We start from the raw sequence: 27,808 nt of genomic DNA, 5'->3' as shown, positions 1-27,808 counted from the left end.
AGACCATGAAGTATAAATGCTAAGGCAAAAAAAAAAATGACTATATAGAAAACAGAGTTGGTTAAAAACATGAAACAACTGGATTTTAATGGCAAAAAATAAAATACAACTTTAGTAACTGTGCATATTAGAGATTAGTCACAGGTGGCAGTGACTGTTCCCTCCTGGAACAGAATCAGCGAGGGTTGCTGAGTCTTCACAGCCTGAGAACTAGACCCTGAAACAAAAACAGGCACATGTCATGAGTGAGGAAGGAGGACAGAGGATCACCCCACATGCTGGTTTGAACTCTAATGAATCTGAGGAGAGTGAGGAGGAGCAGCAGGAGAGGAGCCCAGGCCTTGATGGGGATGTGCCAAGGACACTCTGGCCACACAGCTGGTGCTGCCTGTGTGGTGGCCTTTTATCTTCCCTCAGTTCCCTGGGGGCAGAGTTTCTTTCTGGGTGGTGCTTTATTCCAGTCTGAGCCCTTTCCCACCCACAACCACACTGTTCTGTGTCCCCAGGCCCAGTTGTAGCTCCAGTGTCAGGAGGCTCTGGTGAGTGTGAGTTCTGAGTGTTTCCCTGGGCAGGAAGCAGCTGCTGTGACCTCCAACCCAGGCCAGTGAGCAGGGACCCAGGGCCCATTGAACTTGAACTTGCTTCTGGCCTTGCTCACCCATTAGCACACCTGTACTACCCTGGTGACCCCCTCCAGAGAATGCTAATGGTGGTGAGTGCTATGCAGACTGAAAGGTCACATTTATCTTCTAATAAATAAATGTTGTTTAATCTATTGAACATTTCTACCTTGCTTGCCCGGTCAAAGCAGCTTCACTGTTTTTTATGTCTTTAGCTACTTCTTGTTAGTAATTATTGTTCTCTGGTTATGCTAAATAGCTTCCCACATCTCTGGAATAATATTTAGGTGTTACCTGTCCCTGAGTCCACACAGTGAGATTTTACTTTCTCTATCACGATATTCAGCCCTCTAATTTCTATTTTGTGTATGCATAACTCATATTTCATTTCTGAATTTTTCTCATTTTCCATTTGTGAAAAAGTGTCTATTATTGCTCATCATAGTGATTTTATGATTTCCTCCCTAAAATGTCTGTCACAGAACTCCAGTAACTCCAGCATCTCAGTGTTCGTGTCTACTGATTGTCTTTTCTCAGTCAACAGGTGATTTTTCTGGATCTTGTTATGATGTGTGATTATTTTTATTGTATCGTGGGCATTTTAGAAGTTATATTATGAGACTTTGGGTCTTATTGAATCTTCCTGTGGTCCTGGATCCTCCTGTGGAGTGCAGCACAAGGGCCAGGGTGTGTGGTCAGCTTCCCACTGGCCGCAGCAAAGTGGAGCCCTGACTCTCAGTGCTTTGGTGCTGCTGACTCCTTCCTGGCGAGCATGGGCTGTGATTGATCCTGACTCCTTGCTTCCAAGTGAGGTACAATTCATTGTGCCTGTGTCACCTCCATCCCCATCACTGTGGCCACTGTGCCATGAACATTTAGGCAATGACTGGACTGTCTGGAGAAAGATGCTGACAGATACACAATGAAAGGGACATCCTTACTCCATGAGTATAAAAGAACATCCTAACTCCATGAGCATTTGTTTGCAATGTGAATGTTCACATTGCAAACAAATATCTTCTTGGTTTTTGTCCATTTAGAGAGGTTCCTCCCTTATACCACTTCTCCAGACCTCCTTGTCACCAATTTCCAACTATGTCCCTTCCAAGTCCCTGACCATCCAGAGAAACTATTGGCCACAGCTCAGAAATTTCTTCTAAAGTCTCCCCCATTGGGCAATGAAAGAACCATAAAAATGCTTTAGAAATTAAAGAAGGAAGCAGTGCAAAGGCCCTGAGGGAGAAACGAGCACACTATGTTAAAGAATGTCAAGAAGGACAGTATGGCTGCAATGAAATGTTGAGAGGGGGAGTAACCAGATGGGGGTGAAGCAGCAAAAGGAAGCTACTCTGTACATTATTACAAGGCCATTTAAAATTGGAAACAAAGACTTTGTACAGGAAGGAAAGGTAGGACCACAAAACAACCAGGAATCAAAGAACAACATGGTAAGTATTATCATCCTTATGTACTGATGGTAACATTGAAAGTGAATAAACTAAACTCCATAATCAAAAGACATAGAGTGGCTGGATAACAAAAAATCAAGAGCCAACAATCTACTGACTACAAGAAATCCACTTCACCTATAAGGACACACAAAGACGAAAACAATGGGATGCAAGAAGATATTCGCTGCAAATGGAACCCAAAAAAGAGCAGGGATAGCTATACTCCTATCAGACAAAAGAGATTTCAAGACAAAACATATAAAAGAGAGAAAGAACATCTGTATATAATGATAAAGAGGTCAATTACAGCAGTAAATATACATGCACCCAACACTGGAAAACCTGGATATATAAAGTAAATATTACCAGAGCTACAGAAAGAGAGACCACCATACAGTAATTGTTGTAGACCTCAACACTGCACTTTCAACACTGGACATTCCATTCCGACAGGAAAGAAACAAAGAAACACTGGACTTAATCTGCACTAGAGACCAAATGGGCCTAATAGATATTTACAGAACGTTTCATCCAATAGCAGCAGAACACATATTTTTCTCCTTGGCTCATGGATCATTCTTAGGGATAGACCACATGTTAGGCCACAAAACAAGTGTTAAAAAACTCATAAAAACTCATAAAATCATACCAAGTATTTTTTCTGGCCACAACGGAATAAAACTAGAATTCAATAACAAGAGGAACACTGGAAACTATATGAACACATGGAAACTAAATATGTTCCTGAATGACCAGTGGGCCAATGAAAAGATTAAAAAGGAATTTAAAACATTTTGCAAAACAAATGAACATGAAAGCACAATATATCAAAATCTATGGGATACAGTAAAAGCAGTAATAAGAGGAAAGTTCATAGCAATAAGTGCCTTTATCAAAAAAGTAGAAAAGCTTCAAATAAACAACCGAATGATGCATCTCCAAACCTACAACAACAGCAAACCAAAAGCAAAATTAGTGGAAGAAAAGAAATAACAAAATCAGAGCATAAATAAAAGAAATTGAAATAAAACCAAATACAAAACATAAACAAAATGAAAAGTTGGTTGGACAAAAACCATATGAGATTTTAATTAATGCTCCAAAAGTACTCAATAAAATTCAATATCCAATTGTGACAAAAAGTACCAAAAAACAGCATAGAAGGAACTTACCACAATATGATAAAAAGGCATATATGACAGAACCACAGCATGTATCATACTGAATGGGGAAAAACTGAAAGCCTTTCCTCTAAGATCCAGAAGAGGACAAGGATGCCCACCTCACCACTGTTACTCAACACAGTACTGGAAATTCTAGCTAACACACACAATCTGAGAAGAGAAAGAAGTAAAGGGTATCCAAACTGGAATGCAATAAGTCAAATTATCCTTTTTTTTTCCACAGAGGATATTTTCTTATATCTAGAGAAACCTAAAGACTCCTCAAAAAACTATTAGAAGTGATAAACAAATTCAGTAAAGTTGCAGAATAGGAAATCAACATACAAACATCAGCAGCATTTCTAAATGCCAGCAGGAAACAATCTGAAAAAGAATCCAAGACAGTAATTCCATTTACGATGGCTACAAATAAAATAAAATACCTAGGAATAAACTTAAACAAAGAAGTGAAATATATCTATGCTGAAAACTCTAGACATGGATGAAAGAAACTAATGATGACAAACAAAAAAGTGGAAAGATATTCCAGGGTCATGGATTGGAAGAATTAATGCTGTTAAAATGTCCTTGCAATCCAAAGCAACCTACAGATTCAATGCAATCTCCATCAAAATACCAAGGACATTCTTCTTCACAGAGATATAAAAAATAATCCTGAAATTTACATGGAGCCACAAAAGACCCAGAATAGCCACAGCCATCCTGAGCAAAAAGAACAAAACAAACATTACCTGACTTCAAATTATACTACAGAGCTATAATAACCAAAACAGCATAGTCATAGCATAAGAACAGACACACAGATTACTGGAACAGAATGGAGAACCCAGGCATAAATCCACACCTCTATAGTGAACTTATCTTTGGTAAAGATGCCAAGAACATACAGCAGGGAGATGATGGTGAACTCTTCAACAGACGGTGCTGGGAAAACTGAGTATCTGCATGCAGAAAAATTATGCTAGACCCTTATCTCTTACCATATACACAAAGCAAATCCAAATGAATTAAAGACTTAAATCTAAGATCTGAAACCATGAAACTACTAAAAGAAAACATTGAGGAAATGCTTCAGGACACTGGTCTGCACAAGGAGTTCTTGAGTAATTACCCCAAGCACAGGCATCCAAAGCAAAATTGGACAAAGGGGATCACAGCAAGTGAAAATGCTTTTTGCAACAAAGTAAACAAGCAACAAAGGGAAGTGACAACCCACAGAATGGGAGAAAATGTTTGCAAACTCCCCATGTAACAAGAGATCAATAACTAGAACATATAAAGAGCTCCAAAAATGCAACAAGGAAAAAAAATCAAATAATCCAATTTAAAAATGGGCAAAGGATCTGAGTAGTCATTTCTCAAAAGAAGACACACAAATGACAGCAGGTATATGAACCAATATTAAACATCATTAAGCATCAGAGAAATGCAAATCAAAACTAGGATGAGATGATACCAGTTAAAATTCATTCATCAAAAAGACGGGCAATAACGAATGCCGGCGAGGATGTGGAGAAAGGGGAACCCTCAGGCAATGTTGGTGGGAATGTAAGTTAGTGCAACCGCAATGGAGAACAGTATGGAGATTCTTCAAAAAACTAAAAACACAACCACCATTTGACCCAGCAATCCCACTGCTGGGTATGTAGCCAAGAAGAGGGGAATTCAGGATATAGAGAAGGTATCTGCACTCCTCTGTTTATTGCAGAGCTATTCACAACAGGCAAGATTTAGAATCACCGTCCAGCTATCAGGAGCTCACTTTCCCTGTCTCTCTGATGCTCCTTCAAGTCCATGGCATAGGAGCTTAGAAAAGCGGGTGCCGGTGCTGTTGAGGATGGAGGTCAGGGGCATCGTGAGAGGCCAACATGACTAGAAGCATCGGGCTTTCCAGTCCTGGGGCAGAGGAAGGTGCAAGCTCCGGGTAGTGACCGGACACCATGACCCATGAGGCATAGACAGAAGTGAAACCAGAGTAACTCCAATATAAAAGTGTCATCTGGAACATTGATTAACCTAATCTACTTATACAGCTACATGTGGAGTTCCCTGTGTGTGTTCTGGTGATCCCAGAATGATCTGGTATAGAACTTTAGTCTTAAATGTAAATGAAGAGAATATCTGCTGGACCCTGTTTTTTCTAGAAGGGAAATGGTGCTGCCATATCATCTTCCTCTGGGGAAGGGCTCTTGTCATCCTTTAGAAGTAGAGGACTAGAGAGGACACAGCCTCGTGGGTGGTTCTGCTGCACAGTCGTGGGTGGGGAAAGCTGAGGGATTTTACACATTGTGGCTGTTTCATCCTCCAGTTCCCTCTGTCTGTCCGCTCATGCACCTTGGCCTCCTAGGACACAGTGTGGAAAGAGGTGGATGGGTGCTGTAAATTGTGGGTCATGTTCCCTTCCTGTTAAAATGCTGCCATATGTCAGGAAGGAGAAAAGTCACAGAAGCATTAGCCAATACTTGATGGGCCTAAGACACGGGACAACCTGAGCTGTCCTGAGCCCTGTCCCTGCTGTGTTTCTGTTCACCAGAGCAGTGACAACCTCCCGCTGTCCTGTCTCATTACCTATTTAATATGCATGTGGCTTAATTTCTATCTCACGAGACTAAAAGTTAGCTCCAAGAAATAAAAAAATCATGTGTCTGTCTTACTAAATATTCCCTAGCCTGAGTGCAATGGCTGGCACATAGTAGGTGCTCAATAAATAATCATAAATAATACAAAAATGGATCAATTGTATGGTAACACTGGTCCATATCAATCCAAAAAAAAAAATAGTTACTTCTAGTTTTCCGAGTTTATAAGCTTAGGAACATGGAGCTCTTCTTGACAAATAAGTATAAGTGACGTACAAAGAAAAGCAAATGAGAATCTCATCTACCTTTTTGAGAGCAATACTTTGTGCCTAAAAGCAATGCAATAGCGTATATGAGATATTCAAGCAAAGAAACAGTGAGCTGTGAACCTCACATTCAGCAAAACTAACATTCAAGTGAAAAAGACCCTTCCACACTGTCATGGAAGACCTTAAGTAATATTATTTCCATGATCCCTTCCAGACAATGAAGAAACTTCAGACCAAAAAATGCCTAGAAAGAAAGAAATAAAAGGTATGTCACAAGTGCTAAATTTCTGGGTATTTGCACAACGAAGTCTAAATGAGTGTGATGTGAGAGGGTGGGATCTTTCTGGTGGTCACTAGGGTGATTGCCTTATAATAAATTATTAAAATCTTTCTATGTTTGGGTGCTTTTCTACCTATCAGTTTTATTTCATATGAAAAGGTTTTAAAAAAACTGTAATAGATAGATACTGTTTAATGAAACAAAGTTGAGCATGAAATATAAAGTATCACTAAAGATAATTCTAAATACATACAATTCACAAATGAAATAGCTGCAGCTACATGAGCTGACTTGGGGAGGGCAACAGTGAGCCGGCCCTTGTTCTGTGGCCTCATGTTTGATTCAAGCTTCCCAACCCTGTGGCAGCTGCAGGTCCCCTGGGACCAGGCTGACAACTACACATCACGGCCTGCCCGGGTGTCGGCACAGGACTATGCAGCACAGACACGGGTGCAGGGACCACTGGGGAGGCACAGAGATGGCAGCAGGGCTCTCTGCGGTGGGTGTGCAGGACCCAGAATGGAGGGAGATTTTATACACATTAAAGATGCAAGTATATCAACTGCCTGCTGAGACCAGACCCTCCAGGGAGAGAGTCAAGAAAGGAGGGAAAGAGGGTATGGGAAGGAGCCACAAGGAGGAGTTGATGGATAGGAAATAGAACAAAACAGCAATGCAAACAGGAAATAAATTACATGCAAGGTGGTGGTCCAGTCTTCATCTGAGAACCCTTCCTCCGCATGCACCAGAGCTAGGATCATTAAAAGGTGGCCTTGGGGAAAGAAAAAACAGAGTTAGATTTGAGGTAAGAACTTGGACCCTGCTGCTCCTCATGTTTTATCTCCCAATGAGAGAACCCAATTCTTCCTCATCTCTGCTAACTTGTCCCAGAACCTCATTCCTTCCCCTCTGCAGTGAGTAATGGGTTGCGGTTCTCCAGGGCCCCTTATCCAGATTAAAATCTGTAACTGTAGCCAGGAAGGGATGCCTGTGTCATCCTGTCCCTGCCAAAGACAGCCACTGTCCCCATGGCCTCCTGTGCATGGCACTGCCTTCCCTCTCCCGTCTCCCTCCATCATCATATTTTTCTGTCACACGGGATAATTGGTGGAAATATCCAGGCTACCATGCTACCCACCCTAATCAATCAATTGATCAATTCCGAACCCAAACCTAGGGGCCACCTGTCATAAGCCTAGGATTGCACTGGGTCCTGTGGGAGAGAAGTACGACCAACATATTATGTCAAGCAAGGTTTGTTGAGCTGAGTTGACTTCAGGAACTTTGGAAGCACTTGATCTTCACAACAACCCTGTAATTTCCCTAAGAAATAAGAGGGGAGGAACACACTTTTTTTTAAAAAAGGGTGTCTCAATTCCCGTAGTCTGCAAGTGAGACAAGCAGTTGTTGCCACGTTGAGAAAGGGGACCTACCAGGGTTTGCACTGAGCCAAGGGAGGGCTGGGAGGGAGGGCACCTGGCAGGCCTGAGGAAGGGGAACAGTGGGGTCTGACAGGAGGGTGGGGACCAGGGCAGCACTGTCTGGCTGGAGCAGTGGGTCTGAGAGGAGCAGTGACCTCTGCCCCTGCTGCCCTGAGGCTCTGTCCTGGTCCTGGTCTATTCCAGGAATTAGGTCACTGGGACTGTGAGAGCCAGTGAGGGCAGCAAGCCCAGCAGCCCCTCACGCAGCCTCTGGAGTCCTGCTGGCCTTGGAGGGTCTCAACGGGCAGTGGGACATGGGTCTCTCCAATGGAAGAAAATCCAGGTTTTATTCCCAGACCAGGAGTTGGCATTTGGGTGAGGAGCGGAGGCCAGAAATCTGCTCAAGATCGTGTTCTTCCTTCATGTCTCCAGGAAGCCGGGGCATAGGTAGTAATCCCAGAGCAAGAATTCTTTACCTCTCCCATCCTTGGACTGTCTTTTCACCCAGAGGTAGATGGGACAGAACACGAAGGTGCTACTCTAAGTCCCGAAGGTCCACAGAAAGAAGGTGGCCTTCTTGCCCCTCACCTGTCACACTGGGAGGTTCCCATACTGCTGGTGGGGTACGTGTTTCCTGTCAGATTTTCCCAGTGTGGGTCAACAGTCAACATTCAAACCATGATGCCTTAGGCACATCTCCCGAGAGCTGCTGACCAATGAAAGCTAAAGGCTCTCATGTTTGGCAGAGGCAGAAACAAGAAAAAATAGTTCTTTTTGGAAAGATTATCATCATCCGAGAAAGCGAAAAAGAGGCTACAAATAGTATGCTCAATGCCCATAGACCTAACAGCTCCTATTCTCACGTCAGCACGGTAGGAAAAGAGCACATATTTCTCTTTTTCTTAGGATTTCATGCCCCCAGCCACAGTATCCCGAGCAGCTGGAGGAAGCCAGCGGCCCCCAGGAATCTCTCTCCTTGGGACCTGGCTCAAAGGTGGTTCCCTACCTGCGGAGTCTTCCTCCTCATCACTGGAGGGATACCGGATGTTGTATGTCCACTCTGCAGAGACACAAACATGAGCAAGGATGTTGTCCAAGGGACTGCCACGCCCATCCCTCCTACTCCAGGTGAGGCCACCTGGATGACACAGGATCACCCTGCTCTTTCCTCTGGGATCTCAGACCTTCCCTGGACCCAGTGGAGTCAGAGGGCTTCAACAAGGCACTGCTCACAGTTGCAGACCCTCAGGAGAGAGGATCCCCCTTCCTCATCTCACTTCCCCATTTCCACTGGAGCATCACAGCTCTTAAGTCCACCCTCCTTAACCTGAAACTCTAACTCACTCACATGCTGTGAGTTAGGTGAGTTCAATAAGCAGACGCCGGGCCAGGCTGCCCAAGAGAACGTGTTGGAATGATGGAGCTGCTGTCTGGGGCATAGACACACTATTATTGGGCACGAATAAAGGGGCTCGTATAATGAAGTGGTGAATTTTTAAGTTTACTTATTTTAAGGAATTAAGACGTGAGCAGGCACGTCTGTCTACTGATGACCACACTGCCTAGCGCAGCTCTAGGATCCAAAGATGATGAAAACAGAGCTCCCCTCCCCGGTGTGTCCTTGCAGGATAGTTGGCTGCTCTGATCCAGTCATTCATTGACTGCGCACAGTGTCAGGGCTAGGCACTCTGTGACCCTGGGACACAGTGACAGTGAGGACAGCGTGCAGGATCACAGGGGTTTCCTGCAGAGGGTGCTGTATTAAACAGAGAGGAGGAGCATGGCCCTGCACACACTCCCTGGGCAGGATCAGAGCAGGCAGCATAGAGGGGTGGGGAGACACCTCGCTGTCCTCAGGAGCCCACCCTCATCTCTCCTGAGCCTGACTAGAACCTGGGAAAGCACCTGGACTACTGTGGGGCCAACAGGCTGGACACACTGAGGAGGGAGCCTTTCCCCACCTGAGCTCGTTCCCAGCCCAGGGGTGTATCTCTCAGCTGCTCATGGGGCCCAACCGGCTTCCCAGGGCTGAGCTCTGGAAGGGGGAGAGATGAGGAGGATCCAGTCCCTGCCCTTGCAGTGACCGGCCATGGCCCACGAGTGGGAGGAGGCTCGGTGTTGGGAGACTGAGTTTCCACGTGAACGTGGCATTTCCTATTCTGGGCAACAGTATCTGAAGATTCATGTTAGACCTCAGTGGAGAAAGTTGGAGGGATTTTCCCCCCACTCTGCCTGTGGGCTCCTCCTTTGCAGTTTCCTGAAAGAACTGGGTCCAGCGTGTGGCTGTACCAGGGTCTAACTGCAAAAGCAGGAGCCTGCCCCACTCTTTGTGCTGAAGATGGTTCTGGAAGGTTAATTTTGAGGTCGCTCCTAGAAAAGGTTTGTGAAGGAGGGACATGGCAACAGTGAAGTGTCATGATCACTCACATCTCAGGAGAAAACAGAAAGGCCTATAAAGCAGTGAGATTATTAAATGAATGAAGTTGTAACTGACACAAGCAGGGATTCACACAGTGAATCCTTTCAGAAACTAATGAACAATTTCCAGGTGTAGATCGGATTCATTTTAAAGGTTAATTGAGAAACATGCAGCATGCAATGAACTGAAAACATGAAAAACTTGAAATTTATGAATTTTTTTAAATGCTTATAATTGTGCTATAGTGATAATTGTATTTTTCCATTAAAAATGTAGACACTGGTAATAGGATAACATATATCTAGAGAAACACTAAAACGTGCAAAAATACACACTCACACACTATCAAGATCCAACCACTGGATTCACATGCAGACACAGTCCACCGCATGCACACAGCCCTGCACCACCTAGAGGGAACACAGCTGCTTCCAGGGCTATTGACAGTGGCCGTGGTTCCTTGGAAAATCAGCTTCTATCATCACACCCCCAATCCTCCTCTACAGCAGACAGCTGGAATCAGGGCCTCCCCATAGGAAGGCCGACAGGGTAGTGCCACCTTTCCCATCATCTAGTCATGCTTTAGTAAATGGGGGGTTCTAGAATACGTACTCTCTGTCTTGACTCCTGAGGCCACCTGTAATTACAGAAAAGGAATTAGCATGAGCATGAGACCATTCCACGTCCTATTTGCAGAGGGCTTTTGTGCACTTGGTGACAGTGGAAAACAAGACAGGAGAGAGTGGGAGAGGCAAGGAACCCCAAAAGCAAGAACGGAGCAAACTTGCTCATGCCTAAAGTCACTGCCTTCTGTGGAGGATGTATCCCTCAAGCCCATTTTGATTGGCAATTACAAAAACTTTTTCCAAAGAGATAAAAATGCTGCTGAGGAAAAATCTCACTAGAATAGAGGCTGTAACTGATGCCTTGATATTTTAACGACATCTTGAATCTTTGAGTCAGGTCTCAGTTGGCAATACACTCTGAGCCAAAATTTTACCCACCAAGGAAAACACATAAGACATCTCAAATATCCTTGTTCAGCTTGTCATATATTTTTTCAATTGGAAAAGAAAGAAACCAAGAAAGGAACATTTTCATTTCAGACAAAGACAGGTGGCCTGACCTTGGACATAGATGGAATTATGTCTCCTCTGGTGCCAGCGAGCTTGATCTGTGGGTCCTCAGATGGAACTAGGAGACAGAGTGAATGTCAGTACCTTGCAGGTGTCGGTCATGGATCATTAAGGGGACATTGCTTGACGTGGACTCGGGATGAGAGAAAAGGCAAATGCATGAAACAGGACAGACTCGAGAAACAGAGCATGTGGTTGTCCAGCTGAAGGCCACCTAACCAACGGGCAGTAAGCTGTCTGTTTGTTAGTGACAGAGTCTCGGGGCTCCTCCTGCCCACTGGGAAGCCGAGGTAAATGCCACTACCTTACTGATACCTTCCAAGATCCTGTCTTCCCCCAGGGTCCACCTGTGCTGCTATTATCTAGACCTTCTCCTCTAGCAGACTTTACGCTTGCTGCGAGCAATCTTTATTGGGGGACTGGATGCAATTCTAGGCAAAATATTCCATGATGTGTATTTCCTTATCTTTTGTTACAAGGATAATTAAATGAAAAAGATTTGCAAATATGGAACTCTCCTATAATTTAGAGATAATCACCACTCTATTTTCCTTTCTGGATTCCTGTTCAATATATCGTGTGTGTCCATGGATCAGCTGCTGCTCATGCTCACACGAGCCTCTGGCAGTGGGACAGTGCAGCGTGGGTCAGCATGTGGGGAGTGCGGACCCTCTCTGGCCTGGCTCTGTAGGACATTCACAACTAGGAAATCTCATCTGGGCACCAGGCTGACAACCACATCATCCTTTGAATTCTTATTTGGAAATGTCCTTGGAGTTTGTGCACTGCTGGATTTGAGCATTTCTAAGGCTTGTCATGATGATGTTATTCAATACCAAACAGTATCTCCCTGCTGCTTCTCTGCTTTTGCCCACGTGTTGAGGAGGGACCTCAGCATTGCCATGTGGTGTCTCCCACTGCTCAGAATCTGCCAGGTGATCAGAATCCTGAGAGTTTTCCATGTGTGCTTCACACTGATAGTCACACTCGAGTTCACTGTAAAATGTACCTGTTGCTACCCTGAGTGATGTGACCATCGAGGCCACCTTATATTGATGGACAGTGTTTGGGATGCTTGTAGACTATAACACTTCCAGGTGTGCTCTTGGAATTCCCTGCCCTGTAGGTAAGGTACTGGACCCTACAGGTGAGTGTTGACTTCAGTTCAGTGACCCAGAGCATCAACAGTGTGACGTAGAACTGAGTTCACATTGGCCTCTGCTTACATTAAGATCTTGAGCCATGCATGTCTGCACCATCTCCATTGAAGGGGGAACAATATGAAACCAACCTTAAAATGTGTCTTTGATGAGGGATGACTGAGTAGAGTCATATAAAGTGGGAGGGCATGTTGGCATTTTTTTTTTTTAAGAAAAATGACACTTGTACTGTGCTGTGCATGGAGGTGCAAATCTTAGGAAATACACACACTCACAACCACACTTGTAGTCACTGCACATAGGCTCACCCCTCGGTGCCTCCCAACCCTCATGCACACCTGCCCATGCCATGTAATAACTCAGGTGTCATAGAGACTCGAGTTGATGGTAACAGTTCTTTCCTGGACCATGAGTTTCCTGCCCCACACCCCCAGTCCTTGTCTCCAGCAGGAAGCCGGAACGAGGTGGCTCTACAGACAATAGCAAGCTAGTCCCACTTTTCTCATCACTTAGATTTTTCCACAGCCAGAGATTGACCCCAGAATACGTACTGTTTATATTTGCCCTGGAGTCCACCTGCAAGTAGAGAAAGGAAAACACTATGAGGATCAGGCCTTGCTGTCTTCTGCTTGCAGAAGTCTTTTGCTCTCTTGCTAACATCAGAAAACCAGATGGGAAACAGTGATTGCGGCAATGGCCCCAGAATAAAGCACAGAAGATGCTTGTGCAAAAGCAGAAGATTTTCAAGAAGGATTTCTTAAGACCATTTTGGTAAATACAAAATTCTTTTTCAAGAAGGAAAATTACTACTGAGGAAAATGCTCACTACCATGCAGTTTGTAACTGATGTTGTCATTTATAAATGCCATCTTCAATCAGGTTCAGCTGGTAATAAACTCTCACTAGACATTCTCCCCGCCAAGAAATTCTATCTATAATTTATAATGGACATGGTCAGACTTTAATATCTTAATTCAAGTGAAAAAGAAAGAAACCAAGAAAAAGCATTTCAGTCCCTTACAAGGAAAGACAACCTTACCTTCTCAAAAGACAGGGCCTCTTCTGATTTTGTACTGTCCACCTCTTCCACCACAACCTGTGGGGATTCTGGGGAAACACAGAGGAACTGTCAGCACAAAGGTGTTGCTGAAGACTCACTTAGGGGACCTGGCATGGTGTAGACACGGGGCTGCAGTGTGTGCAGGTGTGTGGTTAACGGCACAGACTGAGCTGCTGCTGGGCTGTCCTTGACAGTGAAGGGAGGCAAAGGAGAGGGGTGGGAAAGATGAAACAGAGCGTTCGCTTTCCATCTAGGGCTACCTAAGCCAGGTGAAATGGTCATTCTACACACAGGCCAATATGAAAATCCACATCATTATTCAAAGACCAGGCCTCTTCACTCCTCTTGTTCATTTTGAAGCCCAGGCAATACACACTTATTTCTTGAAACGTTACAAGGTCATTTGGCTTCTGTGTAGCTGCATATGCTGCTACTGCAGTTGTCATCACTTCTGTTGGATTGCCAAAAAAATATTGTGGTGAAATATGTACATTATTTTAGTTATTAAATATACACATCTGTGGCATTAGTTGCATTCGTAAATCTCTGTAGAGAATAAGAAAGAATTTAATCTAATAACATAAGCTTTCACCTTAGGAAACTAGACATAAAAAGAGATGTGTGATGTAAAGTAAAGAGAAGTAAAGAAAAAAAAAGATTGCAGAATTCAATCTAATGGAAAAATAGGAAAACAACAGAGAGAATTCTCAAAATCTAAAACTGATTCTTCAGAAGGATCAATAAAATTGAAAAGGTTCTAGTCACAGTAACCACAAAGAAAAGAAGACACAGTGTAGTAATAATATAAATAAAAGAGGAATCATCAATACTGATCCCATGGGCATTAAGAAGACAATGAGGGAATCTTTGTGTATATCCATGCCCACAAACTGCATGGTTTACATAAAGTGGACCGATTCCTTCAACGTGTGAAACTACCAAAACTCAGCGAATGAGAAACAGATAACTAAATAGGCGTGTATGTATTTTTAGAATTTGAATTAATAACTAATACCTTGTAGAAACAATGACAATAACAAAACAACAACTGTCTCAGAGGGTTTCACTTGTGAATTCCACCAAATTCTTACAGAGGAAAACACGGTTTTATTCTACAAGTTGGTTATCACAAACTTAAGTATTTACCCAAGTAAATTGAAAAACAATGTCCACACACAAAAAAAGTACAAGGAATTATGGCAGCTTTATTCATAACTGTCCAAACTAGAAGTAACCAGGACATCTTACAAGAGGTGAATGTTCCACCAAACTTTGTTACATTGATCCAATGGAGTATTACTTATTGATAAAACCCACTGACATAGCAAGCTACAAACACATATAAAAAATCTTCAGTGCATATTGCTATGTAAATAAGTCTGTCTGAAAAGCTGCATCCTCTGTGATTCTAACTCTATACAGTTCTGAAAAATAAAAAAAAAACTAAAGAGACAGTAAAAAGATCAGTGATTGCCAGCAATTCTGGCAAAAGGGGAGAGGGGTTAATAGGTAAAGCATGGGTCATGTTTAGGGCATGACACTATTGTGTAATGGTGATGAAGGACATTATGAGTTTGTCAAAATCATTAGACTGTACAACACAGAGTGAACCTTAACCCAAAGTCTGGACTTTAGCCAATAGTAATAATAATATATGGTCAACTGAAAAAGTCACAGTCTATAAATGTAGAAAGCAGTCTTTCTTTCTTAGAAAGGTTCACAACCTGCAGGCGGGTCATCATGAAAAGCTGGGAAGTGCAGCCTCAGAAGAAGCCAGGTGACAGGCACTTGGAGGGAGGGAGGGAGGGTAAGACAGGAGTTTATGCTGAACAAGCTGGTCAGGTGTACATATGGGGCAGGTTGCAGGAGGAGCTATGAATATTGATGATGATAATGACAGAGACCCATGCACATGCGTATTAGGTTTACATGTATTAACATACATCTCGTGATCACTTTGAGATGGAGATTTAATACTGAAATGCATTATAATTAGATCCTATGCATAAAAGGGTCAAGTGTACAGGACGAGTCCATGAATTTCCCACCTTCAGGAGACCAGCCAGAGCCACTCCACAACCTGCAGCTGCTTATTAAGAAGAAACTCTTTGTTGTTTAAAATGGACGTCATGTTGGACAGATACAAATGGGAAGAGTGTGCCAGGGTCAGATGACATAAGCAGAGGGGTCTTCCAGCCTTTTGGTCTCTCCCACCGGCCTTTAGTAAAACCTGGTCATGATTAGTAAGGGGAGTGAGGGGAAAAATGGAACATGACCATCTTTCTATCCTGCCATAGCCAGAAGCTCTAAAATTTGGATATTTTAGTCAAAGGAGGATCAATTAGTGTGCTTAAGCAGTTTAGGACTTTTATTTCAGTCTTCAGTACCAATATAGGCTCAGTTATTGTATTACTAAAAATAACACATGGACCACATCAATCAAGGACATGATTAAGAAAAGAAAGCCATGGGGTGAGGGGTATGGCAACTTTCTGTACACTCTGTTCAATTTATACATTAAATTAAAACCCTTCTACATAATGTCTATTAATTTTTAAACATCTGGCAACACTGTTTCAGGAAAAAATTCATTTTAGTTCATGTTTAGAAATGAGCCAAATCTCTGAATATTAGGTTAAGATGTCACGCTGTTTTCTATTAAAATGTGCAAAAGCTTACGTTGTAAATATATCCTTATTTCTGTAGCTGTATCACTAGTGATTGTTTTCATAATTATAAATTTGCACACAGCAAATAAAAAATATAGTGTCACACATTTAGAATTTATCTTAAATATGGAGCACTGAATAAATTTAATTACTATTCTTGAATGTACTTAATAATTCCATTTAAATAGTACCTTCATTTGCTTTGTTTCTGCGGTGTACTCTCTTCAATGGCCACTTTTGGATTCTTTTGACCCACTTCCTGGAGCCAGCAGATTTTCTTGTCCCTGGAAGAGAGAGACTTTTTATATCCTGGAAATGTATTACAAGAAACATAGCTGTGGACATCTTGCTGGCAGAAGACTATAGAAAATTAGGAGAATTTATTCACAGATTGAACATTTGATCCCATTTTTCTGCAACTGCTTGGCAAAGTCACCTGACCCAGAGTTGGCCTTTAGGATGATCTTGTAGTGTGGGTTGCACTGAAAACCCAACAGACTAATTGTGTAGGCAAATCCCTTTCTGTGGACCCAGCAACGTAGGAAAGCAGCAGAGCAGAGTGACCAAGAACACAGGGGCTGGTGCCTAATGGCCTGGGTTCAAATTCTCTTTACAATCTGCATGCACCTGGGAAGTTAGAGAGCCCTCTGTTCCTAAGTTCCCTGCTATGAGATGTAAACATGTTAATCCATCTAAAAATGATTAAATGTATGTAAAGCCCTAAGACGACAGGTGCTTGCTTCATAAGCACCCGGCAATATTCAATCATCAAATGTGTGAAAGGATAAGCCAGACACTTGGTGGTGGCTCAATACAGGGAGGGAGTTTGGATGGCTGCAGGGAAGTGCAGGCTGGAAGTTCACTTTATCCTTTCCACAGCTGTGATGCCTTCCAGCTCACAGAGACTATCTGTGATTTTCTGTGACACCCAACACCAGCCCTGAGGGACAGGTAGAGCAGGGGCTACAACCCATCATTTACAGTTTAGGAAAGTGAAATTGAGAGGTTTTTAAGTGACATTCCCAGAGTCACAGCACTGATGAGTGATGGATCTGGGACAAGAGCGTAGTTGATTTTCAGGTTACAGAGATCTCCAAACACCTGAGACATCTACACCATGCCCTGGAATGAGCAGCAAGGGCTCTTCTCACGCACTTTCTCACGTCCTGCCTCAAGCTTTCTTCAGAGAGGTCGAAGCCCTGGAGGACATGGCTGAGTCAAGAGAAGGGCTCAAAACATGACTTGGCCTCTTCCCTCTAGGATTCTACCTTGACCTAAAATGCAACAGTTTCCTGCAAACAAAGCCTGTCTGAAAGGCAAGTCCCAGTGTGTGGCTTCTTCCCCCAGCACCTTCATGCTGCCAGCTGCCTTGGCCTGAGCATTGCCATCCCCAGTTGGCCACTCTGTGTGACCGGTGGTTACCTTGGCTCCCAACCTGGCTCAGAATCCTGGATGTTCCAAACCAACTGCCACGTGATGGCTACGCCAGGAATGAACTTCCCTTCAGCTGGCCAAGCCTGCAGCAGCAGCCCATGGGAATTAACTGGGAGTGTGGCCATCTGGGCGGTGACTCAGTGGTTTGATGAATGAAGTCTGTGACCCCCCACTGTCTCCCTGACCTCTTACCTGAGGAACAGCCTTGGTTGAGGAGCAGTGGCTGCACCAGCACAGAGTGTGCACCTCCCTGCTCACACCCTTCCACACCAAACTAATTCTTCACAAACTCCCCATCCGTCCCTCCATCTTACAGGGGTAGGGGCAGAGTCCCGTCTCCTCTTAGAGGGACCTGGCCATGGATACAAACAGGAGAACCCACCCCAGGGCCCTCCCTGAGGACCTCACAGGCCCTCCTTCCCTTTTTACCAAATGTCCTTTCCACTAACCCCTTGGCACTGTCCCTTCTCATCACTCTTCCTGGCAGCACCCAAGCAGCCCATGACCCTGTTCTCATCAACCTCTTAGATACCTCCCCATGAAATCTCAGTTTCTTTTCTTTTGAAAATCTCCAGTTTCAGAGTGTAATGAAATTTGGTTTTGGATTTTGACATCTACATTCAGAAGAGTGTGGCCTTAATTTCCCTTCCCTGTCGTGTCTCTTGCTGTATTTGGCATCAGGATTCTCCAAATGTGATGAAGGTCATGTGGGTGTTTTCCTTTCCGTGCCTATCCTCCGGAAGACTGTGTATAAAACTGGCATTAGGAAATAGTACAGTTTCCTAAATTTAGGAAACTATTTAAAGCAACTAACTCGATAGAAGAATCAACACTATAAATTGAGAAATAAGACAAAACTCTATCAGACATCTACAAATCTGTACACAAAGTAGAGTAAGGGAAGTGAAAATAAATAACTGCCCCATTTGAAGAAAGGACAATCTGATGGTCAATGTCAGCACACCTGTCCAACAGGAATTCACGTTTCCCATGTTGAAGGACTCTGGACCAATGAACAAAGGAAAGATCAGTAGGACTGCCGTGAAGTATCAACTTCTCAGCTGAGACTAACAGTTGAGATGTCAGGTGGATATACATCATCACATTACCATGGCGACAGGTCATCACAGAACTTCCAGAGAGAACAACGGCCACCCAATGGGGTCCAACTGCTGCTCTCTAACAAGTGTCTTTTTACATGTACAAGGGTATCATTTAAGAGTATGTGGGTTTTTTCTCAAAAACTCAATCTCAGACTCACACATTATTATCCTTTGTTTATGAAAACACATGAGCAAAAGTGACAAGCCCGCCCCCAAATAAAGTTGATAGTGAAAATTTCAGGGTGAAGAAAAACAAAACTAACATGTTAAAAATAAAAGTAAGTCCCATTCTTGATTGAAAATACCATCCCCATCCATTGAGAGCATTTCTGACTCACCAGACATTTCTCAATCTAGTAATTTAAAAATTGTGCCACTAAATTAAAAAAAAAACACATTTTAAATATTCATTGTGGGCTCGCGGTGGCTCACACCTGTAATCCTAGCACTCTGGGAGGCCGAGGTGAGCAGATTGTTTGAGCTCAGGAGTTGGAGACCAGCCTGAGCAAGAGTGAGATCCCGTCTCTACTAAAAAAATAGAAACAAATTATATGGACAGCTAAAACTATATAGAAAAATTAGCAGGGCATGGTGGTGCATGCCTGTAGTCCTAGCTACTCGGGAGGCTGAGGCAGTAGGATCGCTTGAGCCCAAGAGTTTGAGGTTGCTGTGAGCTAGGCTGATGCCTTGGCACTCTAGCCTGGGCAACAGAGTGAGACTCTGTCTCAAAAAAAAAAAATTCATTGTGCCTCTCTAAGACACATTAGTTGTCAAATGATATAAATCCTTCCCTTATCACCTGTGTATATATCCTTTGCTCTGTGCAACTAAGACTATGTGCTCACAGTTAACAAGCTCTGTCAGCTCACTGAGCAATTTCTTTGTCATTATATATGGCATAGACTGGCTGACCACTGAGTAATTTTTTTCAAATTTTGATTGTCATACATTCACCCTTTGGTTGGTGGAAAATATATAATTAATAATTTTCTAAATGGAGAGTTTTGGATAATCTCAAGCTCTGGGATTGAACATGTGTTTGGGCTCATACAGCAACCACCGGTCACACCCGTTCTTATGATTTGGTCATGAATATTGGGTACAGGAAGGGATGGAAAAGCCCCCAAACCAACGAACAAGTGACATTATTAAGATAAAAATGAAACGGTTGCCTTGTTTCAAACAAACTAGTTGCCCTTCAACATATGAGACTCTACAGTACAAACCTCCATCACTGCCGGTTCTTCCCGTTTCTAGAACTAATAAGTCTAATAAGACACTGATGAGGTATAAAAACTGCATTAATATAGATGTTGCCTGATGTTCTCCAGGGATTATCCAGTTGAGGGGATGGTTGAGAGGGTGTGGGAAGGAACAGGTGGTGTTACGTTGTTCTAAACAGAGGACTTTTAATGGTCCCCAGCTGGATAGAAAAATGAGTGTATATGTGTGAGTGTTTGACATCTAATATATGTATATATACACACATGCACACACATAACACAGGTGTTTGTGTAGATAGGTAGATAGATAGATATTATGTATAAGAGAGAGATCTTGGCATGCCAGATTGAGGGAGAAAATGAAAAAGAATTAGGGAACATATTAATAAATGAGAAACCATCTGATCAGAGTAACAGCATGTGAAAGGCAGAAACCAAGAGCAGTTCAGACTGGCATTCGTAGACAACTGGTAGACGGAACAAGGGACTTTCCTTCTTGCTGCCTCCTGAGTGTGCACAGTAGATGAACAATAAACGAGTAAATGTAAGCAAAGCCCTTATAAAACTTTATGGCAGTGCCAGCGCTATATAATTACTATTTACTACATCTGGGAGGATGTGCAGACACTTTCACAGCTGTTACTTCCAGAGGCAGAACCTGGTAGGCTGCACAAGAGGGAAGGGGGAAAACCCAGATTTAATGCACATCTTTTTGTACCTTTTGAATTTCCTACAAGTGTGTTATTCTTGTGGTTTCGCTATGAAATTCTCTTTAAAAGATGAATGCCCCTCAAAGATATAGTGGCATCAAACAACCATTTTATCTTGCTTATGGTTCTCGGGGACAGGGACTCAGACCATGTGCAGTGGAGATGGCTCTTTCCCGCTAGCTGACGTGTCTGGGAGCTGCAGAGACGCCTTGCTGGCTGGAGTTGCATCCACACCAAGGGGCTGGACTCATCTGGAGGTGACATCACTCACAGGTCTGCACTGGAATTTGGGTTTGGCTGGGGGACCTAGAGGTGGCCTCCCCATGTGGCCTGGGCTTCCTGGCAGCAGAGAAGTTCGAGGGCACTCAGAGCTCTGATTTGGTGGCCAAGGGCTTCCCAGGTCAGTGACCTTCGATAGCCAGGCAGAGGTCCTTGGTCTTTTCAAACAGAACCTTGAGAGACACAGGGTGTCACTTTCTGCCTGGGTTTAAATCCTGGCTTGGACATTCCCTAGTGAGCAATCTAACTTTCCTGTGACTCACTTTCCTCATCTGTAAAATGGGGATATAACAGCACCTGCTTCCTGGGGCTTTTATGAAGACTAAGTTAGTTAATGGACGTGAATTACTTAAAACAAGACCTGGCACGTAGCCAGCACTCATTGCAAGCTACCTATCGGCATCAACACTTTTCACAGATGAGGACACTGAGGTTCAAAGGGTGACTTCACTGATTAGTTTCACGTAGCTCAGTCGGTGGTGGAGCCAGGCCAGTGGGGAGCCCCGGTCTGACAGAGTCTGAGTTACAACCCTGCACTCCTGGGAGTTCCAGACTGTCCACCACACCGGGCTCTGCCTCTGGGGCCCAGAGTTCCTGTCTCAGGGTCAAATGAGGACTTGCTCTTTCAGTCCAGGCTACACACATGGGTCACAGCCTGATTCCTGAGAAACCGCATCCAGGCCTCCGAAGCTATGCAAAGACTCTGCTCCACCATTTATCACATCATGTGGCTTTTCTCGTCATCTTCTCAACTAATAAAACAGCTCCCATATGTCATGGGTCTGCCATGCCCTCACCATCCTTATGCACATATTGCCCCATTTAATCTGGGCAGGAACCCCACAAGGACATTGATTAGAACTATTCTATAAATCAAGAAACAGAAGCTTGGAGTACTGAAATCTTTTATCAACTTGCATCTCTTGAGGGTCAGGAGTCTGGGGTCAGCTCACCTGCCTGGTCCTGGCTCAGGGTGTCTGGTGAGGTTGCCGTCAGATGAAGGCTTGACTGACCCTCCACTCCCACCTCCAAGGCAGTTCACCCACGTGGCTGACAAGCTGGTCCTGGCTGCGGATGGGAGTCCTCAGTGCCTCATCCGATGGGGTCTCTGACTGAGTGTCTCCATGACATGGCGACTGGCTTCTCCCAGACTGAGAGACTCAGGATACCAAGGGACAAGCTGCAGTGCCTTTTATGACGTAGCCTTGAAACTCACACACTGTCACCTCCACCATATCCTGTTGTCCACTCAGGTCAGCTCCTATTCATTTGGAAGGTGATCACATAGGACATGGATATTCACATGTGTGGATCACTGGGGGTCATCCGACAGACAGGCTGCCATTTCTGAGGACACCTACTGTGTTCAGGGACCATGCCAGGCTCTGGCCAGGAGCATCTCTCACGGAATCGCTGGAGCCCATCCTCACTGGTCTCCTTCTCTGGAAAACACCTTCCACCCAGAACCCTCAGAGATCCCCAGCGCAGCGCTGTCGACAGAACCTTCTGTCATGATGGGAACGCTCGTTACATGTGCTGTCCAGTAGGGGAGCCACGGGCAGCTAATGGGCACTTCAAATATGGCACATCCCACTAATGAATTGAATTTTTAAATTAGTTTCATTTAAATTAATTTCAATTAACCGCATGGGTAGCAGCTACCATATTGGAGAGTGTAGCTCTAGAGGAAAAAGCTGACCACATCTCTCCATAGTTTGCAACATCTCCTGGGTCCCCTGGGACTTCTGGATCACATCCAGACTCCTGACAATGACCTACAAGGCTCTGCATGGTCTGTGCCCTGCCCACTGCCCTGCCCGGCTGTCCGTCTGTCACACTGTTCACTTAGAGTTTTCTGAGGCCAGAGCACCTCAGGGCCTTTGCACCAGCTCTTCGTTCTGCCTGGAACACAGTTTCCCACTTCTCACTCCCCTCACAACTCCCACATCCTGGGTCCCTGTTGGTCTTCTGTGAGGGGGCCTCCTCCATTCTGTTGGGAAGCTTTGGGTCATGGTGTTGGGCTGTGACAGTGACACAAGGTCCACATCAGCTGCCCCACACACCAGAGATGTTCCCCAGGAACTCCCAAGGATAATGCACAAAGGTGGGCTCAGAGAGCTGAGGGACAGTGACCAGCATGAAGAGGAAGGACCCTGCCATTACCTCTGAGAATCCAGCCTTTTTAGTGTTGAAGGAAATGACCTGAGGAGGCAGCGTTTTTAGTGGAAAGAACATGGGGCTTTGAATTCAGACAGGCCTGAGGGGAGGTCCCATTTCTGCACCTCATCCACTCCTGACCTCAGTTTTCATATCAGTAAAATGGGGATAAGGGCACCTGTCCGGGCTGGGGAGGGGGTGTAACTGCGGGAGTTAGACCTTGGAACCCAGAAGGAGCTCTGCACCTGCAGCTTGTAGGACGGAGGAGGCGGGTTTTGTGGACCAGACACTGTGGTTACGGCCCCACAGCTGCAGCCTCCTCCCACAGAAATGAAGTCCGAGTTTTAGGGCTGGAAGATCAAAGTCCAGCTACTCACGGCAGAGTTAAGGAAATGGAGAGTCAGAGAGGGCGACAAGTGTGTTGGAAGTCACAGGGTGAGCAGGTGGCAATAGTGAGAACGCAAGTCCATCAATGTCCCCCAGGGAAAACTGCTCCTGAATCTGTAGGTCCAGTGGAGGGGAGGGAGCCCCCTAAGCGTGCTCACCTTTTTGAGTGGGGAGCTCTGCCATCTGCTCCCCAGACCTTGGGACTTGCCTGTCCTTGCCAGTGGAATCGGAGGCAAGGTGGCTCCTGTTGTCCCCAGGGGGGTGCACAGGAGCCAGTGGGCCTGGGGCCCTGCAGGGACCCTCCTACAGGAGGCAGAAGGGCTCCAGGAGGAGCAGGCAGTGTGTGACCTCCTCCATGCTAGGACGAGACTGTCCCCTGTGTGACGGGCTGCCAAAGCTCCAGGCCAGGGTGGGGCGCCTGTGGCAGTCCTGAGAAGGCCCAGGGAGGACCGGGTTGCACGGAGAGGAGGGTGGCCCAGCGGGTCCCCTGGGGACAGGCTTGCAGGGGTGCGGGTGCAGGGAGGCAGTGCAGGCCCAACCCGTCCCAGGGGGCAACAGATGTCCCCACAGCCCATGTGCTGGCCCTGGGGTCTGAGCACAGGAAGGGAAGGCTTCTGCCCACGGGTGGTGGGGGTGGGGAGGGTGAGATTAGGGTGACAGGGCTTCCCCTTTCTGGATCCTTGGGAGATTCTAAAGACCCAGAAACCCAGAAGGAAAAGTGTGCAGGGATCATACAGGTCCTGCCGTGTCCTCTGTTAGGATCAAGTGCCATTTAACAACCATGTGAGAGTGTTTCAAAGGGAGTGTGTGAGTGACAGGAGCATGACATTAGAGGTCTATAAGGTACGGATCCACTTACGAACCTTAAAAACAAACCAACCACAGGTGCACAGATCAGAGGTCATCTGGGAGGGGCTTAGGGAGGGGTGGAGGGAGGATTCTAAAGGGGCAGGAGGAGACTTTTGGGGTGAGGAGGGGTTCCTTGACTTGATTTTGGTGACAATTTCAAGGGTGCACAAATATCTCAAGACATATGAAACTGGGCACTTCAGTATCAGTGGTCTATTGCATGTCAATTATTCCTCACTAAAAACACTTATAAGAATAGGCTGGAACAAACAGATAAAAACACACTGAGGTCAAATGAGAAGAAGATGCAGCTCTGGGAACTCCTGGGAACAGGGACAAGAGGACTATGGAGACACAGAGTCCCACACTCACAGGTGGGTCTGAGATGACACAGCTGCACCTGCCAGCTCAGCCCCTGGACCTCGGTGCAAAGAGACCCTGTGTCCCAAGCTACAGACGAGCAGGGAAAGTTGATTCCTTGGAGACCCCTTTCCCAGCCCTGGGCTGCTGTGAGTGACCCTGAGGACAGAAGGGCAGGAGGAGCCTCCTTGCCCACGTGGTGCCCGTGGGTGCAGCTGGGCCCATGGTGGCAGCAGCAGCAGCAGCATAAGCCACAGGCTGGGCCTGAGCAGCAGCTGCCAGGCATCCACCCTCCTGCGGGTGAGGAAGGGGGTTCTTGTCTCACTTCCTTGGGGGCCTGGAGCACTGTGGAGCACCCAGGCTGCTGTCATAGGACTGGCAGTAATAGTCAGCCTCGTCCTCAGCCTGGAGCCCTGTGATGGTCAGGGAGGCCGAGCTGCCAGACTTGGAGCCAGAGAATCGCGCAGGGACCCCTGAGGGTCTGTCACTATTATCATAGATGAGGAGTCTGGGGGCCGTTCCTGGGAGCTGCTGGTGCCAGTGCACATAACTACCCTGGATGTTGCTGCAAGAGATGGTGACCATCTGCCCCGGGGCTCCAGACACCGAGGGCGGCTGAGTCAGCCCAGACTGGGCCCAGGACCCTGGAAGGGGAGAGACACAGACAGGGTGATTCTGGGTCTGGAGACAAGAGGACAGAGCAGGGCCCCATGTTGTTCCCAGGGCCCTTCCCCTGCCCGAGTCAGGTCACCTGCGCAGTGAGCCAGGAGGGTGAGGAGCAGAGGGGCCCAGGCCATGGTGGAGACTGTCCCGAGTGCTGCCTTCTGTGCCCGCAGCTGAAGCAGCTTCCCCAGGTCTGTCCTTCCCCTCTTCATCCCCTGAGAGGGGGGGCTCCCTCCATGCAAATGAGCCCCAGCTTTCTGCCCCCACCCTGGGCCCTGCTCAGGCCCCTGTGCCTGAGGGTGTCAGGGGTGGGCAGGGGCGGAGCTGTGCGGTCCCAGGGGCTGGGGAGGTCACAGCTGTGCCCTGAGCAGAGGGCACCAGGCAGGGCAGGTGGCTGGTCCCAGCTCTGATCACCCCCAGGCCCTGAGGAACAAGCCCTGAGTGCCCCCTGGTGTCCAGTCCCAGACACACAATTCTGTGACATTGTGACTAGGGCCCCCAGAGCCAGTCCTGCCTCCCCACTGCTCCGTCCACCTTCCCTGCTTCAGGCCAGGCCAGGCAGCCACTCCTGTGGCCTCGCCAGTCCCTCAGTGCAGTCCTCACGCCCTACTGGGCTCCTCAGTGTGACCCTGTCCCCACTTCCCCGAGCTGTCCCTTGGGCAGGACTGAGGTGGGGTCTCTCTGCACAGTCCTTGTAGGTCAGAATCAAGTGGAGAGCAGGGACCGACCCCCATGGACTCACTTCCCCAGCCGTGGGGGCTCCAGGTCCTTTCCTCATATGTGGTCCCTCCCTGGTGGCCAGAGCTGTCCTTCCTCCTGGATCCCGCAGTGCTGAGGACGAAGAAGCTCCCGTCCCTAGTGATGGGGAGGGGGTGGGGAGAAGCCCTCGGGGGTTTTCCTAGAATATTAATTTGGGAAAGTCTCTGTTCTGTGTCTAATTTCCACAGATTTGAAACAACAGTCACCTGGATACCTGTCCAGTGTGTCTCTCCCAGGAATCCACCCTCCAAGCCCCCAAATCGGGGAGCGGGGCCCACGGCAGCTGCCTGTGCAGCATTTTGCTAAGACCAAAAATGGCGACACGCTCAGTATTTGAAGACGGGAAGAGTTAAGGGTTTAAATTGCTTGGACCAGTGTGTGGCCCCAGGTGAGCCTGATGTGTTTCAGTTCTTACAGCAGCCGGTCCGAACAGGACGTTTAGAGAATAAAGGTAGATGGTTCATGTTCAGTAATGGGTGCTCTGGGGGGGGTTAACACTGAGAGAAATGGTTAATCTCTCATGGATGATGACATCTAGGGTGCAATATATTTAAAAACTCTCGGCATAAGAAAAAAAAAGAAATAAAAGATGATCTCACCTACAAAAACAAAATAAGAACCAAACGTATATATGACTGCAAAATTTCTGGCCTTGTAGGCCCTCTTAACAAATGTGTGTTTGGGACGTTTTGGAGTGTGGAGAGGAACACAATGATTGCTTTTTTGGTGTTTATGGGGAGCGTGTCACTAGCCAGTGGCAGTCCCATTAAATGTTAAATGTGCTATTTAGTAGGGAAGAGTGAGATCTACTGGAGCCATGTAAATGAAACCAGGCTGTGTAGTTAACAAAATATACATGTACACCGTATTTTGGGTTTGCAACTCAAGTATGTCATTATTTGATTTTTTTTTTCTTTTTCAGCTGTTTTTTAAACCGTATTTTATGTTCAGTTTTTAAAATATTTACTGTGTTTAAAAATATGAGGCAAAATCGAGTTCTATGTTTTTATCAAGTGGAAACATCACTACTGTGCTCGCAGCCCCTGTCGTCTTGTCGTGTCCTCTGCAATGGTGCAGCTCATGTTCACGGTGAATTTTGTTTCCGGTTTCTCCCACTGAGTGGACAGGGATTCACCCAGGCTGAGGTGTCTCACACAGGACAAGGCTGCCCACGTCCCCTCCCAGCCCAGGGCGGCTCGCTCTGTGGTGCCCCCGAGCTCTCAGGCTGGGGGCAGAGGGAGGAGCAGGGCCACGGCTGACTCCCCGGTCCAGCCCCACCCTGGCTCCAGCACCCTGGCCTCAGCACTTCCAGGGCAGCTGCTCTGGTTCACCAGGGCAAGGCGCTTCCTCTCTGGCTGGGCCTGATCTGCTGAGGCTACTGGGGAGGCAGGCGGGGACAGGCCACCTGTCACCAGGGTGAGTCATGGAGGGTGGGGAGATGGGAAGGGAGAGTGGAATCCACTTTAGGAGAGCCTGGGGGGAGACGGAAATGTCCAAAATCCACATGCCACACTCCATACATTCCATATAGACAGGATCGTGATAATTGGTAATTTTTGTCAGAGCAGAAGACAAATCCAAAGCTTATAGATTCATGATCCCTTAGGACAGCTCATGTCCAACAACAATAAATAAT

General features: G+C 46.0%; 1 protein-coding gene and 2 long non-coding RNA genes across 3 annotated transcripts; all 3 read right to left on the bottom strand.

Moving 5' to 3' along the window:
- Nucleotides 1–189: 189 nt before the first annotated feature.
- On the bottom strand, nt 190–10,856 carry LOC123625688. Its single transcript, XR_006730614.1, has 4 exons — nt 10,836–10,856; nt 8,811–8,864; nt 7,079–7,155; nt 190–217 (listed from the first exon to the last, which is right to left on the bottom strand). It is a non-coding gene; the product is annotated as an uncharacterized LOC123625688 (long non-coding RNA).
- A 5,589-nt stretch (nt 10,857–16,445) lies between these two features.
- On the bottom strand, nt 16,446–21,972 carry LOC123625685. Its single transcript, XR_006730611.1, has 3 exons — nt 21,951–21,972; nt 18,647–18,685; nt 16,446–16,532 (listed from the first exon to the last, which is right to left on the bottom strand). It is a non-coding gene; the product is annotated as an uncharacterized LOC123625685 (long non-coding RNA).
- Nucleotides 21,973–23,303: 1,331 nt separating this feature from the next.
- On the bottom strand, nt 23,304–25,614 carry LOC123626182. Its single transcript, XM_045535097.1, has 5 exons — nt 25,502–25,614; nt 25,076–25,394; nt 24,662–24,713; nt 23,700–23,844; nt 23,304–23,443 (listed from the first exon to the last, which is right to left on the bottom strand). The coding sequence occupies exons 1-5, from the start codon at nt 25,545–25,547 to the stop codon at nt 23,304–23,306; spliced, it is 702 nt and encodes a 233-aa protein (XP_045391053.1). The 5' UTR covers nt 25,548–25,614.
- Nucleotides 25,615–27,808: the final 2,194 nt, after the last annotated feature.

Source organism: Lemur catta, chromosome 21 (assembly GCF_020740605.2).
Source record: "Lemur catta isolate mLemCat1 chromosome 21, mLemCat1.pri, whole genome shotgun sequence".
In the NCBI taxonomy this organism is placed as follows: Eukaryota; Metazoa; Chordata; class Mammalia; order Primates; family Lemuridae; genus Lemur; species Lemur catta.
This window is presented reverse-complemented; position numbering and strand designations above follow the sequence as displayed.

What these genes read in the sequence shown, in the direction of transcription:
- LOC123626182 (XM_045535097.1), bottom strand. Translation starts at nt 25,547, where the DNA reads ATGGCCTGGGCCCCTCTGCTCCTCACCCTCCTGGCTCACTGCGCAG. An exon ending in TGCTCCAGGCCCCCAAGGAA is followed by an intron (nt 24,714 to 25,075) that starts GTGAGACAAGAA and finishes CCCTGTTCCCAG; the next exon opens with GAGTTCCCAGAGCTGCATCT. An exon ending in ACCTCAGTGTGTTTTTATCT is followed by an intron (nt 23,845 to 24,661) that starts GTTTGTTCCAGC and finishes TGCCTCCTGTAG; the next exon opens with GAGGGTCCCTGCAGGGCCCC.